This window comes from Opisthocomus hoazin, unplaced genomic scaffold (genome assembly GCF_030867145.1).
Source record: "Opisthocomus hoazin isolate bOpiHoa1 unplaced genomic scaffold, bOpiHoa1.hap1 HAP1_SCAFFOLD_128, whole genome shotgun sequence".
In the NCBI taxonomy this organism is placed as follows: domain Eukaryota; kingdom Metazoa; phylum Chordata; class Aves; order Opisthocomiformes; family Opisthocomidae; genus Opisthocomus; species Opisthocomus hoazin.
The window spans coordinates 187187-202009 of NW_027448968.1; the positions used below are offsets into that span (position 1 = coordinate 187187).

The window sequence follows — 14823 nt, forward strand, 5'->3', positions numbered from 1 at the left end:
CCTCAGGCCGGCTGTGGGAAAACAAACTTTCCCAGGCTGGTTGCGGGAAAGACAATTGTTCTCAGGCCAGCTGCAGGTAAACAGTCGTTCTATGAATACTGACCAATCATAGTTTGAGTATTGATTATGTAACCGGGGTGTTTTATTGATAGATGTGTTTATGTATAGTGACCAATCATAATTGAGTGCTGTCTATAGAATCCAGATGCTTTGCTAATCAAGTTGACTGTTATGGATCATATTGGTCGAGTCCTTGATGCCACCGCAACACCCAGTGCCTGCAGCGCTCCCAGTGCCAGTGCCAGCAGTGTTCCCAGTGCTCCCAGAGCCAGTGTTCCCAGTCCCGGCAGCGCTCCCAGTGCCACTGCTAGCAGTGATCCCAGTGCTCCCATGGCCAGTGCCTAGCAGTGTTCCCAGTGCTCCCAGAGCCAGTGCTCCCAGTCCCAGCAGCGCTCCCAGTGCCACTGCTAGCAGTGTTCCCAGTGCTCCCAGTGCTAGCAGTGTTCCCAGTGCTCCCAAGGCCACTGCTAGCAGTGTTCCCAGTGCTCCCAGGGCCACTGCTAGCAGTGATCTCAGTGCTCCCAGTGCCAGTGCCAGTAGTGTTCCCAGTGCTCCCAGAGCCAGTGTTCCCAGTGCTCCCAGTGCTCCCAGTCGCAGAAGTGCTCCCAGAGCTCCCAGCGCTCCCAGCACTCCCAGCGCTCCCAGTGCTCCGAGTCCCAGAAGTGCTCCCAGCACTCCTAGCACTGCCAGTACTCCCAGAGCTCCCAGTTGCAGAAGTGCTCTCAGTGCTCCCAGTGCTCCCAATTGTAGGGTTTCTGGAGAAACAGGGACATATTGTGAGCAACCCAGACACTCTGAATATGGACTCTGTCCGTTTGTAGCAGCACAGGCTTCAAGCAGCACAGGCCTCAAGGCCTTTCTCAGGCCAGCTGTGGGAAAACAAATCTTTCCCAGACTGGCTGTGGGAAAGACAATTGTTCTCAGGCCAGCTGCAGGTAAACAGTCGTTCTATGAATACCGACCAATCATAGTTTGAGTATTGATTATGTAACCGGGGTGTTTTATTGATAGACGTTTTTATGTATAGTAACCAATCATCGCTGAGTGTTGCACCGAGTGTTTATGTATAGTGACTAATCATAACTGAGTGCTGTCTTTATAATCCAGATTCTTTGCTAATCAAGTTGACTGTTATGGATCATATTGGTTGAGTCCTTGATGCCGCCGCAACATTCTGAGCCCTAGGGTTGTTTTCTGTGTAAAGGCGACCACTCGTCATGTCCTTCCTGGCCATAATTATCTCCCCAAGACATCAGCCCCTTACAGCTGCAAGCCAGAAGGTAGAAGGTATCAACTGTGCAGACACTAGATGAATTTATTGGTCCTGGACAGCCAATACAGGCAAGGCAGAGGGGCAAGAAATGCATCAGGGCATTGTCCTCCTCCCTGACCCCTTCTCCTTCGGTCAGACCATACAGTTCAGAGATTAAAGCCCAAGGTGCAGTGGTCCCCTAAAGGAGGCTGAATTTCAGATACAAATAAGAACCAGGTGTAATAGGAACTTGGTGGGATTATGGGTGAGATGGAGCAGCGACACGCACATGCACACAAAGACAAGCACGCCCTTTGGGAAGGAACATGGACTCATGCATCTTTCAATGAAACACACAAGACTCAAACACAACATCCAGCTTTATTCAGACGAACGCGAGGCAGGTTGGAAGGCAGAGGGATCTGCACAGGGGAAAGGAGCAGCCGAAGCAATGCTGGTTGAAGAGGCACCACTTCTGCCTCTTGGGGATGCTCTGGCAGACAACGAGAAATCAGGCATGGCCCGAGGGTACAGATTGCCTTAGCTAAAGGGAGCAAAACCTTTAGGGGATTCTTCTCATTCCTCTCATTAGTCCATGCGGAATCCCTCTTCCCAATCTGCAAATGAGGGAAACAGCAGCATGGGACATGCCTTCTCTTTAGTCCTGGTCTTCTAAGGGAGATAAATTTGGGGATCAAAGCAGGGAGAAGGGTGAGGAGCAATCCTGTTCATTTTCTCTATCCAGAACAAACTCCTAAAGCAGCTGTGAACAAAATGGGGTTTTGTTTCCTTCTTTTTCTTTGGAAAATTTTAATTTTTTGGTGGAAATTAAGGTGGAAGAACAGTCACACTAGGTTTTTGTTTGGCAAAGAAAATGAACTGCAGGAGTCTAAGAATTAATGAAAGTGAAATATTTACCTCTTCTCTTCATTAGGCGGTGGGAGAAGAAAAAGATGAGTCCATTGATGGTAAAGAATGAACCCCCAACAACGATCTCTCGAATCCAGCTGAATTTATAGCCTGGGAAGGAATCAATGGTGACTTTACTGTTATGCACCTTTTGCCCCAAACAGAGATGATTCCTCAAATTATGAGCAAGCACATCAATAGCTAATCCCATCTTGGAGGGAAGGAGGTGAACTTTCCTCCAGCTCTGCAAATCCCCTTTCTGGTAATCTTGGAAATGGGCGTGGGAGTCAGTGGATGTCCAGATTGTGACAAAATATTGGCTAGCAGATGGATGGGCCTACAAATAAGATAAGGTAAGCTATGTTGCCACCCTACCACATACTAAAAATCAGCTGTAGCAGTCCATGGGAGATGGTGAGATGGTGAGAATATATGGTGCATATGCCCCCAGGGGAATGATGGATTGTCATAGAAAGTTATGATCTCATGAGAAAAGCCAGGTAATGTCATGAGACCTTCTTTTCACTGAGATCCTTTTCTACAGAATCTCTCCTTTTTGTTTACAAAAAATGGGATAGGTATGGCAATGATTTCCAGAGGTCCCACCCAACCCCTATCATTCTGTGATTTGGTCATTCTATGATTTAGTGATGGATAGAGAGACTGAGGCAGAGAGAGGGATGGTCATAGGACAGGAGGGGATGGAGATGAGACTCATGGATGAATTCACAGACAAGCAAACAGGGAATGAATTACCTAATGGTGGGTCAGTAGTTACTAGATGGTCTAGTGAGAAAGGGTTTGAAAACTCACTTTTCACTTTGACATAGGTCCATTGGCTCCTTGCTGAGCGAACGGGACGTCTAGACTCAATTACAAAATAGGCACAACTGTAAGAGCCAGAGAGCTCCTCTCCCGTGATCCCAAGGTCATAGCTGTAGTTCTTCACATTCCATACTGGGATGGAGACTGCAAATCCAAAGTCTGCATAGTACTGGATTTCTCTCACATAATGTGGAGATGGGGGGATGGAGCAGAGTAGCTTGACACAGTTCCCGGATCTATAGACCTGCTGCTGAGGATCCAAGGACAGAGATGGGGCCACAGGAGCAGCTGGGGAAAAAAACCACCCAAAACACAAGACAACACACAATGTAAACAACCAGATATCTATTTACATCAGGACCTGTGCGCAAAACCCATGATTTTTCACAATGTAACTACTCGGACTCAACAAAGGGACTGCAAAAGCGGTGAATTGTTCTGCTGACTACCACTGGGGCAAACACAGAGCCTTGGACTACAGAACAGCTTCTGGGGTCACTCGTGGCTCTCTTTTCCATGCCCTTCTGGAACCATGGGCAGATGAAAAGAGATGATTCCCAGAGATAAGAAATCAAAAGAGCTTAAGCGATTTCTTTGTCCTCACTGAAGTGCAGAAAAGAAGCATTTTTACATGCCCAAAGTAGGAAGGCCTGTAATACACCCCAAACCCCAATGAAAGGCGTGGGGAGGCTCACTGCTGTAAGACCTCTTGCAGGTGACACAGCTGTTAGGCCAACTTCTTCCTACTTGCTCAGAGAAAACCAGGAGCACAAAAGGAGCTTGTGAGAAGACACAGCAACTTCTTCTGTCCATTGGCAACCCAAGCACAGGGCCATCAAACAAGATGACTCTCGAAAGGGAGACATGCGGTGTCTGGATTGATGGTACCCAAGCCATGCAGACAAGACCAACCTACCCTGAACCTTCACTGAAAGAGGGAGGCTTCTTTTGGAAGGAACTTCTTGTCCCAACTCCTCCACAAAGTACATGCACGTGTACTCCCCAGCAGATGCTTCTGCTGCTGTGAGCTGGAGCCAGGCTGTTGGGAAGGCGTGAGGTGCTCTTTGGTTAATTTTCTGCCCGCTTTGATTGAAGAACTGAAATCCCCCTATTTTCCTCTCCTTCGGAGCATTGCATACGACAGCAAAACGTTCTCCTTCATAATAGACATCATAACTGGGGTCTGTGGAGATGGTAGGGGCTGGCAGAGGGTCTGAGGAAGAAGGAAAGGATTTGGAGGACGGGAGGGAACTTTCTGAGGAGAAAAGGAAAGGGAGACATCCCTTTTCCCTCCATTTTACAAAACACAACTCCTCTGCACCTCATTGTCAAAGGTGCATTTCAGCTGGAGACCATTTCGTGAGAGGAATAGCTGCACTTACCTGCAGAGGACACAGTCAACAGTAGCAGATGGAGGAAAGCTGTGAGACAGCAACATTGAGACGACAAGAGAAAGGAGCCTGCAAAAAGGAGAGTAAAGAAGTCATTTATGCAGCAACTTCCCAAAGAAGTCCTGCCCCTTTTGGCCATCAGTCAAGAGGGCAGCCCCTCCCCAGTGCAATGGATTCGTACATCTCAGGGTTCCTTTTTGTGCCACCGTCACACAGAAAGCCTAGATCGACCACCAAGAAAACCTGTGAAAACAATTTCAGATGCCAATGGGAAAAACACCCTACAAAACTCAACGTGTCCCTGAGCTTATCTTTCAGTTACAAGCAGCACATGTTGGATGAGATTATTTGTTCTCTTAGAAGTGATTTGGTGATTGCCAAGAAATTGATTGATATCGGCAGTAGAAAACAAGATCTTGAAACTTAAAGAAAACGGGGCTGTTGAAGTCCTTACAGGGTTAGGGAGGAAGGGAAATATCATAGGTCCTAGCAGGGGAGAAGGGAGGCATTGAGTCAGGGTGCAGGACAGGATGAGCGTGAGGTCTCCTCGCATGGTATACTGGGCTGCAGAAAGGAATCTTTGGGGTTTCTGGCCAGCTATGAGATGGTCACAAATCCAAAACAGTACCATAGGGGCTGCTTTGAAGAAAACTCGCTCCATCACAGTCAGAGCTAGGAAAGGATCCAGGATCTTGGGTTCTGTTCCTGGCCTGGGAACAGTAACCCGTCCCATCAGCCCTGCACTGGACATCAGTATAGGACTGCACCCCCGTCCACCCAAGAGGAAAAAATTCTGACTCAAATATAATAGGTAAGCCCAAAATCAGTTGGCTGTGTCGCCACAATTCCCTGAATAGCATTTGTGTTTGAGCTCAGGGTGTCTCTGGATCTGGTGAACTCCCACCCCACCCTGATCTCTCATGTCTCTACTCATAAATATCAAACTACACTGGCAAAGCCACTTTTCTTCCCCTTTGATATCTACAGGGAAGTGTCGCAAGTCATCCAGATGCAAAGTCTTGTTTTTAAACTTGTGATGTCCTGGTTAAGAAATATTTTGACTGCTTTGCAAATGGACTTCCAAGAGGTACAGTGGAGGAAATAAGAACCTCACCATTCCTAAAGCAAAAGAAAAACGGAAAACTTGTTCATGCTGTGGGTTTTTTGGTTTGTTTTTTTTCCAGTTTGGTGTATTTTTTCTTGATAATGTGAAAAAAACAATCATCTTCTAGACCTTAGCAGTCTCTTCCTTGGGTCCTATAGCATTGACATGAGATGCCAGCAATCGCCAAGCTGCTAACATCTCCAGCTCCATTCATCACATTTCTGTCTCTCCATGGAGAGAGGGCAGCACGTCCCCAAACATTTGCCCTCTTCCTTTCTGCTTCTCAGAAAAAAAAGCTCAGACTTGGGCAACTTCAGAGTAATCTAAGAACCTGAATTTTGGCCTTGACTTCTGTTGGTCATGCCCTAGAGATTCCTTTACCCTGCATTTGAGTCAAGGAGCTCAGTGTCGTGCAAGTGTTGCCAATATGGAAATTCAGGCTAAGGTCTCAGCTAACACCAAGTTCTCGCAGACCCTTAGGACTCTCTGGTAACAACCTTGGGAGTCCAGGGAATGGGGAGTATGGGAACGAGCAGCAGCGGGGAGCAGGACTCTGAGCCCAGCAATGTGAGAAACAGGGCTGGACTAGCGAGATGAAAGATGCAGTTGGGTAATGTGGTTTTGCCGTTACAAGTGTGAGGCAGCAGATGTAATCAGCTGTTCTCTACTGAAAAGTGTCTCCCCACCCCGAGCGCTTGAATGTAGTGACCTTTGTAATGGGGTGAGAGGAACAGAGGAAGAGGATGCATGCAGGTGTACTGTCCATCTTTTCAGCCCCCACTGATGATGCTGAAAACTTAGTGCTGAACAGAGGCGAGACGGAAACAGACCTGAGCATTTGAAGTCCTGGAGCTCAGTTTTGGCCTGAGATAGATCTTAGTTAGACAGATCGTAAATTTGTTTCACCCCCAACCTGGGACGAACCACTCCTAGTCTGGTTCTCCAGCTAGACCGAAAATGGCAGGAGAACAGCTGATCACATCTGCTTTCCTAACATCTACACCAGGGAAAATGAAAGAATATGGCTGAACTGATATTTTACAGCCAGACTGTTTTGCCACAATGAAGATCGTGTGTTGGGTTGCTCTCCAGCACCAGCACAGCAATGTGTTTTCAGCGAAGTGTTCTTAATTTCCTGCAAATATGGATATCCAGCAGATAGGACACAGCTAACTGCATCAACCCACTGGTGGAAATATGAGAATAGAATAGATGGAATGGAATGGAATGGAATGGAATGGAATGGAATGGAATGGAATGGAATGGAATGGAATACAATACAATACAATACAATACAATACAATAATATTTTTCAATTGGAAGGGACCTACAATGATCATCTTGTCCAAGTGCCTGAGAACTTCAGGGCTGATCAAAAGAAGTTAAAGCATGTTATTAAGGGCGTTGTCCACATTCCTTTTAAACACTGACATGGGTGATGTGTTGACCACCTCTGAATGAAGCCTGTTACAGTGTTTGATTACTGAGGGTCTAACAGAAGGGGAGGGGAGGGGAGGGGAGGGGAGGGGAGGGGAGGGGAGGGGAGGGGAGGGGAGGGGAGGGGAGGGGAGGGAAGGGGAGAGGAGAGGAGAGGAGAGGAGAGGAGAGGAGAGGAGAGGAGAGGAGAGGAGAGGAGAGGAGAGGAGAGGAGAGGAGAGGAGAGGAGAGGAGAGGAGAGGAGAGGAGAGGAGAGGAGAGGAGAGGAGAGGAGAGGAGAGGAGAGGAGAGGAGAGGAGACAAGCATGGTTATAGAGTGGAGGGTGCAAGACAGGAGGGAAGATTGGACTGAAAGCCAGAAAGGAGAGAGGGAGAAAGAAGAGATGACGGCAGGAAAAGGGAGGACTTGAGAGATATGTAAGGCAGAAAAAGGACTATAGATGAGAGAAAGGAAAAGAATGGAGAAGGGAGAGGGGAAGAAATGAGAGAAGAGGGAAAATGAGAGATAAACATATGCATGGAGGAGACAAGAAGAGGAGAGGAGAGGAGAGGAGAGGAGAGGAGAGGAGAGGAGAGGAGAGGAGAGGAGAGGAGAGGAGAGGAGAGGAGAGGAGAGGAGAGGAGAGGAGAGGAGAGGAGAGGAGAGGAGAGGAGAGGAGAGGAGAGGAGAGGAGAGAAGAGGAGAGGAGAGGAGAGGAGAGGAGAGGAGAGGAGAGGAGAGAGAGGTAAAGCAAGGGATGAGAGACTCACTGCGGAATGTCACGAGGTGGTAGGTGATCATGGCACCACAATCCAGGGGTTGCCGAGGGCTCTGTGCAGGCCCGTCAAGAAGAGCAGCGTGCCGCCTGATGGCTCTGTCCTGCCTTTTCCATCTGTCTGACCCGAGCTGGATGGTCAGAGGGGCAGTCAGAGGAAGTGCTGAGCAATGAAGCAGAAGCCACTAACCACAGCTGGGAGACTGGGGGAAGCTACACCCTGGATGTTGCATGTCTTGGGGTTGTCATCGTGTTTTCAGAGATCTTTTCCTCCCCATCTGCTCTAGATCACCTTTAGGCTGTCTCTTTACCCATCAATGATAGTCCACCTCATCCTTCCCTGGAGTCGGGGGACAGAAGGTGGCTGCTACCTACTCTGTCTTACCTTAGGTGTCTTCCTCATAAAGAGTGACAAAGAGGATCAGCTGTAGCAAAGTCCTTCATCCTTGTTCCCATTTCCCAGACTACAGGATCCAACATTTCCCTTCTGTTTTTCCCTCGTTCCCATCGTGCCTGTGACCAGCCCAAGTTTGCCAAGCCTAGAGATGTCTGTAGTCTAGTCACCTGCAGCATAAGGGGGAAGGCACATCCGCCCTCAGATAGAACAACAATGGTTTCCACAGCTTCCTCTTGCATTGCACAAGAACTGGGCTGGCACCAGGAGTTGCACAGGGGGCATTTTTGGATCATTTGGAAGCTGCAAAGGACTCCAGGACACATCTTGACTGACATCAACTTCCAGTTTTAAAGTTGGTTCGGATTTTAAAGTCAAAGGAGAACAGAAATGATCCTTCTCTTCTTCCTTCTTGCCTCCTCCACTGAGACAGAGGAGAGGCTGCAGGTGAGATGCCTTTCAGCAAAGATGCGATCCAGGTAATCCCGAGATCAAATACCACTTTAACTAATCAGGGCCATAGGACAAGCACTTGTGTCATCTTCATTATGGAGTTTCTTGGTAAATCACCTGGCTTGCAACAAGCTTGCTGTCGACAGGTGAAAAGGCTCATAGGAGGCCCTCCAGATGATGTAGACTTTTGCAGTCAATGCAGTCTGAGCTCCCATCTTGCATTCAGAGGATCCGGGGTAGGGATGATGAGGTATTGCCAACCTGAGCTGCCACCATCCCACATGCACGGCATGGTTTTGGGGAGGATGCTCTGCATTGCTCAATATTCTGGGGACTCGGGTGTGGTCCAGGCATTCCCAGGAATGAAGGAATTCCCAGTCTGAGGGCAATTTAGGAGCAGAGGTACTCCTCCCTGAATTGGACCTGTTCTGCTCACTGGTGTCACGTTGCCTTTCCCCCTTCACTTTATATCCTCTGATCTGATCCACCTTTGCCCTCATGGCTTACCTCTCCTCCTCTGACAGATCTAGGCTGCCAGCAGCATCAACAAGATGGGTACATCAGCAGCTGCTGCACATACGGGGGCCAATGGGATGGATGGAGACGAGGGCTGTTAGTTAGAGACACAAGGGAAGATATGCAACCGCAAACCATCAGCCCTGTCAGCTTCTCTATCAGCAGCAGTTGTGGCTCTTTCAGCTAAAAATAACCATGCTTAAGGGGTGCTGAGCCCTACAGAAGTCAAAGGGCAGGCACCTTGCTGATGGGGTTGTGGAGTCTCCTCTGGAGAGGTTCAAAACCCACCTGGATGTGGTTCTGTGCAGCTTGCTGCAGGTGACCCTGCTTTGGCAGGGGGTTGGTCTAGATGATCCCCAGAGTTCCCTGTCAACCCCCGCCATTCTGCGATTCTGTGCGATTCTGTCAGTAGTGACAGGTCTGGTCTCATGTCTTTATGATGAACCCTCTCTTTTTCGAGGGCACTGATTTTTTCCCTGCTGCCTGCAGCTCAACAGGAGGGCTCTGAACCTTGTCACGGATGACTGTGCTGCTCTCCACCTCCCACAGTGGGATAGTTCCCTCTGTCCCACCTCTTTCCTCTTGGATTCGATCCACCACATGCCCCTGCATTTCTCCCACCCTCAGGTGCTCAGCTCCTGTGCTGGGACGGGCATCAAGATTTTTTAACAATGATTGTAAATGGAGCTTTCTACTACTTTCCAGCATTGCTGGCAGAAAAGAGTGGCCAAGAACAGCTCAGACTGGGTCTGCAAGCTCACACCGAACGGAAAATGACTGAGCGATCATATCTAGTGCAGAAACCTTATCTCTGTGACAATTACACTGCTGTTTCTCTTTCCTGTTGAAGGGGCAGAACCACTGGTAAAGACAGAAGACTCGATGTTTTCAGATGTTTCTTCTTTTTTAAAAAAAATTAATTTTTACTTTCATTAGCTTCTGGGCAATGCTATTAAAATAAGAATGTGCTCATGTGATGAGATCCCTGACAGACACCTACCTACTGTTTTTGCTGGCTAACAACATAACTGCCTTTCCGCTTCAAACTCCTGTAAGCCCAGTGGCTCATGAAATGATGAGAGTCCTGGAGATGTGGATACACTTCATTAAAATCCATTAAAACCGAAGTTCATTAAAATTCCTTTTCTCGCTTTTCTATTTTCACCTTTCCAGAGCCACTGAAACAATCAAGCCTCTCTTGTGCCAATCCAGAACTTCTTCCCAAAGAATAAAGTATGCAACTGGTCTGCTAGTTTAGAATCATAGAATCATAGAATCATTAAGATTGGATAGGACTTCTGAAATCGTCAAGTCCAAGCATCAACTCAACGCCACTATGCCTGCTAAACCACGTCCTGAAGTGCCACATCTACATGTTTTTTTGAACACCTCCACGGATGGTGACTCCACCACTGCCCTGGGCAGCCTGTTCTAATGTCTGACCACTCTTTCAGCAAAGACATTTTTCCTAATATCCAATCTGAACCTCCCCTGACACAACTTGAGGCCACTGACTCTCGTCCTGCCGCTAGTTACTTGGGAGAAGAGACCAACACCTGCCCCACTACAACCTCCTTTCAGGTAGCTGTAGAGAGCAATAAGGTCCCCCCTCTGCCTCCTCTTCTCCAGACTAAACAGCCCCAGCTCCCTCAGCTGCTGCTCATCAGACTTTTCTCCAGACGACTCACCAGCCTTGTTGCCCTTCTGTGGACACGCCCCAGCAACTCAATGTCCTTCTTGTAGTGAGGGGTCCAAAACTGAACACAGTACTAGAGGTGTGGCCTCACCAGTGCCCAGTACAGGGGCACGATCACCTCCCTACTCCTACTGGCCACCCTATTCCTGATACAAGCCAGGATGCCATTGGCCTTCTTGGCCACCTGGGCACTCTGCTGGCTCCTGTTCAGCTGGCTGTCGACCAGCACCCCAAGATTTTTTTCCACCGGGCAGCTCTCCAGCCACTCTTCGCCAAGCCTGTAGCATTGCATGGGGTTGTTGTGACCGAAGTGCAGGACCCGGCCCTTGGCCTTGTTGAACCTCATACAGTTGGCCTCGCCCCATCAATCCAGTCTGTCCAGATCCCTCTGCAGAGTCTTCCTACCCTCCAGCAGATCAACACTCCTGCCCAATTAGGGATTAATGCCAGGCAACACAGGGTCACACAGTAGTTGAGGTTGGCAGGAACCTCCGGAGATCGTCTAGCCCAGCCTCCCCTTCTCAAGCAGGTTCAGCTGGAGCACGTTCCCCAGGACCACGTCCAGTCAGGTTTTGAATATCTCCAAGGATAAGAGACTCCACAACCTCTCTTGGCAACCTGTTCCCATGTCTGATTGCCCTGACAGTAAAAAAGCTGGTTTCTTGCATTCAGATGGAATTTCATGTTTTTCACTTTGTGTCTCCTGAGTGCTGGTCGCTCTTTAAACAACACTTCTTCCATGCACAGGAGCAATGCATCCCCCTGAGAAAGAAATTTAGCAAAGGAGGCAGGAGACCTGCATGGTTAAACAAGGAGCTTCTAGCGAAGATCAGGCAGAAGAGAAAGGTCCATGGAATGTGGAAAGAGGGACAGGCCACTTGGGAAGAGTACAGAAACGTGGTGAGAGCATGCAGGGATGCGACGAGGAAGGCCAAGGCTCACCTGGAATTGAAGCTGGCAAGGGATGTCAAAAACAACAAGAAGGGCTTCTTCAACTACATCAGCAGCAAAAGGAAGGCTGGGGACAACGTGGGGCCGCTGCTGAATGAGGCGGGTGTCCTGGTGACGGAGGATACAGAGAAGGCAGAGCTACTGAATGCCTTCTTTGCTTCAATCTTCAGTGCTAAGACTGGCCCTCAGGAATCCCAGGCCCCGGAGGTAAGAGAAGAAGCCTACAAAGAGGACGACTTTCCCTTGGTAGAGGAGGACTGTGTGAGGGATCGCTTAAGTGATCTGGATGTCCACAAATCCATGGGCCCCGATGGAATGCACCCACGAGTGCTGAGGGAGCTGGCGGATGTCATTGCTGAGCCACTCTCCATCATCTTTGAGAGGTCCTGGAGGACAGGAGAGGTGCCCGAGGACTGGAGAAAGGCCAATGTCACTCCAATCTTCAAAAAGGGCAAGAAGGAGGACCCAGGGAACTACAGGCCGGTCAGCCTCACCTCCATCCCAGGAAAGGTGATGGAGCAGCTTATCCTGGAGGCCATCATGAAGCAAGTGGAAGAAAAGAAGGTTATCAGGAGTAGTCAGCATGGATTCACCAAAGGGAAATCATGCCTGACCAATCTGATAGCTTTCTACGATGACATGACTGGCTGGGTAGACGAAGGGAGAGCCGTGGATGTTGTCTGCCTTGACTTCAGCAAGGCTTTCGACACAGTCTCCCATGATATCCTCCTAGGGAAGCTGAGGAAGTGTGGGCTGGATGAGTGGTCAGTGAGATGGATTGAGAACTGGCTAAATGGCAGAACTCAGAGGGTTGTCATCAGCGGCGCTGAGTCTAGTTGGAGGCTGGTGACAAGTGGTGTCCCCCAGGGGTCAGTACTGGGCCCAGCCTTGTTTAACTTCTTCATCAACGACCTGGATGAAGAGTTAGAATGTACCCTCAGCAAGTTTGCTGACAACACCAAACTGGGAGGTGTGGTAGATACACCAGAAGGCTGTGCTGCCATTCAGCGTGACCTGGATAGGCTGGAAAGCTGGGCAGAGAGGAATCTGATGAGGTTCAACAAGGGCAAATGCAGGGTTCTGCACCTGGGGAGGATCAACCTCATGCACCAGTACAGGCTTGGGGTGGACCTGCTGGAGAGCAGCTCTGCGGAGAGGGACCTGGGTGTCCTGGTGGACGACAGGTTAACCATGAGCCAGCAGTGTGCCCTGGCTGCCAAGAAGGCCAATGGGATTCTGGGGTGCGTCAAGAAGAGTATGGCCAGCAGGACGAGGGAGCTTCTCCTTCCCCTCTACACTGCCCTAGTGAGGCCCCATCTGGAGTCCTGTGTCCAGTTCTGGGCTCCCCAGTTCAAGAAAGATGAAGAGCTACTGGAGAGAGTCCAGCGGAGGGCGACGAGGATGGTGAGGGGACTGGAGCATCTCTCCTACGAGGAGAGGTTGAGGGAACTGGGCTTGTTCAGCCTGAAGAAGAGAAGGCTGCGAGGGGACCTTATAAATGCCTACAAATATCTGCAGGGTGGGTGTCAGGAGGATGGGGCCCGGACTCTTTGTAGTAGTGTCCTGTGACAGGACAAGGGGCAATGGGCACAAACTGAAGCAGAGGAAGCTCCAGCTGAACACGAGGAAGAACTTCTTCCCTCTGAGGGTGACGGAGCACTGGAACAGGCTGCCCAGGGAGGTTGTGGAGTCTCCTTCTCTGGAGATATTCAAACCCCATCTGGACAAGGTCTTGTGCATCCTGCTGTAGGTGACCCTGTTTCAGCAGGGGGATTGGACTAGATGACCCACAGAGGTCCCTTCCAAGCCCGAACGTTCTGTGACTCTGTGATTCTGTGAAGGTGACAGGGGATGAATTTGAGGACAAAGTGGTGCTCAGACCCATGCAACCAAACCTAAATCTTATAGAAACCATAAACATTCTTAACAGGAGACAAGAAGAAAAAAAAGATCAAGAAGAAATTGGCCATAAATTCTGATTGCTCAGCTGATTAGCCCGTTTTGGCTAAAAAAGCACAATTATTAGGGAGGAAATCAAGAAGAAACAAGGTATAAATTGGTTACAGTTTGCGTCAACATACCGATAATAGATTTATCGAGCTGATCCCAGGCTGCGGTATTGTCACCCAGCCAATGTCCCGACCACTTTCCGCTGCTGGGGTAGGTTGAACGGGTGACAACGATGCCTCGCTCCTTCGTCATATTCCGCAAGGCACTGGGAGAAGAAACCAACAGGATGAGAACAAAGATAATTGTAAAAGGTCTTACATATGACTCTGAAAATAAAATTGGTGGCTTGTCTTTCGGTAGCAAAGCGCTGCCTTTCTCTCCTTGTGAGCAAGAGCAGTCATGAACCCAATTGAGATGTGATTTTTGCTGGAATTCACTGTCTCCCACACATCTGCAGAAATGAAGAATGAAGTGTCAAGCAACCCGGAGTTAGAAAATGAATTGGCAGCACAAGGAGGCACTAAATTAAGGATTTCCAGTTAAGACTAATGGCTTTAGAGGAAAATGGAGGTGTAGCCCAACTTCCACAATTTTTAGGGGTTATGTGACCTGCCCCAGGGCACGTTAGTCCGTTATTGAAACATCAGAAAATTGTCCGCAACATTTAATAATGATACTAACAAAATTCCCACCAAGGCAATAACAACGGTGAGAACAGGAGTGCTGGGAATATTCGACCTGTCAGCACAGCATTGGTTGCCCGAAGGGTGTCAGAACAACAAATAGATCTTTGCTCTGTAATCATCGCAAACGAAAAACGATTATTTGAAATAGCCAGCATAGATTTGTCTGCAAATTACCATATTAAACCTGACATTTTCATCTTGGAGTGAGAGTTTCCCCTTTTCAGCAGTGTTTTATTTATTTTAATTATATTCATTTCAGAATAGCTGTCTTGTAGCCTATATTTTAAAATCTCTATCCTTTTTCCTTCCTTTGATGTAAGGCCGAAAGAAGATCAACACTACAAATAAACCACATTATCACAGAAATAGGTGGAAACAATATTTTTTGTGTACTTTTGAGTTACTCAAAGCACTTGAGACTATCATTGACTAATTGTTATTGA

General features: G+C 48.5%; 1 protein-coding gene across 2 annotated transcripts; it reads right to left on the reverse strand.

Moving 5' to 3' along the window:
- Positions 1-1695: 1695 nt before the first annotated feature.
- On the reverse strand, positions 1696-7848 carry LOC142359955 (uncharacterized). 2 transcript variants are annotated; one of them, XM_075412285.1, is made up of 6 exons: positions 7730-7848; positions 4429-4506; positions 3963-4259; positions 3035-3334; positions 2231-2332; positions 1696-1929 (listed from the first exon to the last, which is right to left on the reverse strand). In XM_075412285.1, the coding sequence occupies exons 1-6, from the start codon at positions 7758-7760 to the stop codon at positions 1901-1903; spliced, it is 837 nt and encodes a 278-aa protein (XP_075268400.1). In that variant the 5' UTR covers positions 7761-7848; the 3' UTR covers positions 1696-1900. The 2 variants fall into 2 exon arrangements, with proteins under 2 accessions (XP_075268400.1, XP_075268401.1); XM_075412286.1 differs by lacking the exon at positions 1696-1929 and adding an exon at positions 1941-1984.
- Positions 7849-14823: the final 6975 nt, after the last annotated feature.

Bases quoted from the DNA above. Each gene is read 5' to 3' on its own strand.
- LOC142359955 (XM_075412285.1), bottom strand. From the start codon at position 7,760: ATGATCACCTACCACCTCGTGACATTCCGCA. The intron at 3,335-3,962 runs GTAGGTTGGTCT...TTTTTTCCCCAG, and splicing joins TCTTTCAGTGAAGGTTCAGG to CTGCTCCTGTGGCCCCATCT. The intron at 2,333-3,034 runs GTGAGTTTTCAA...ATTCCTTCCCAG, and splicing joins GACCTATGTCAAAGTGAAAA to GCTATAAATTCAGCTGGATT.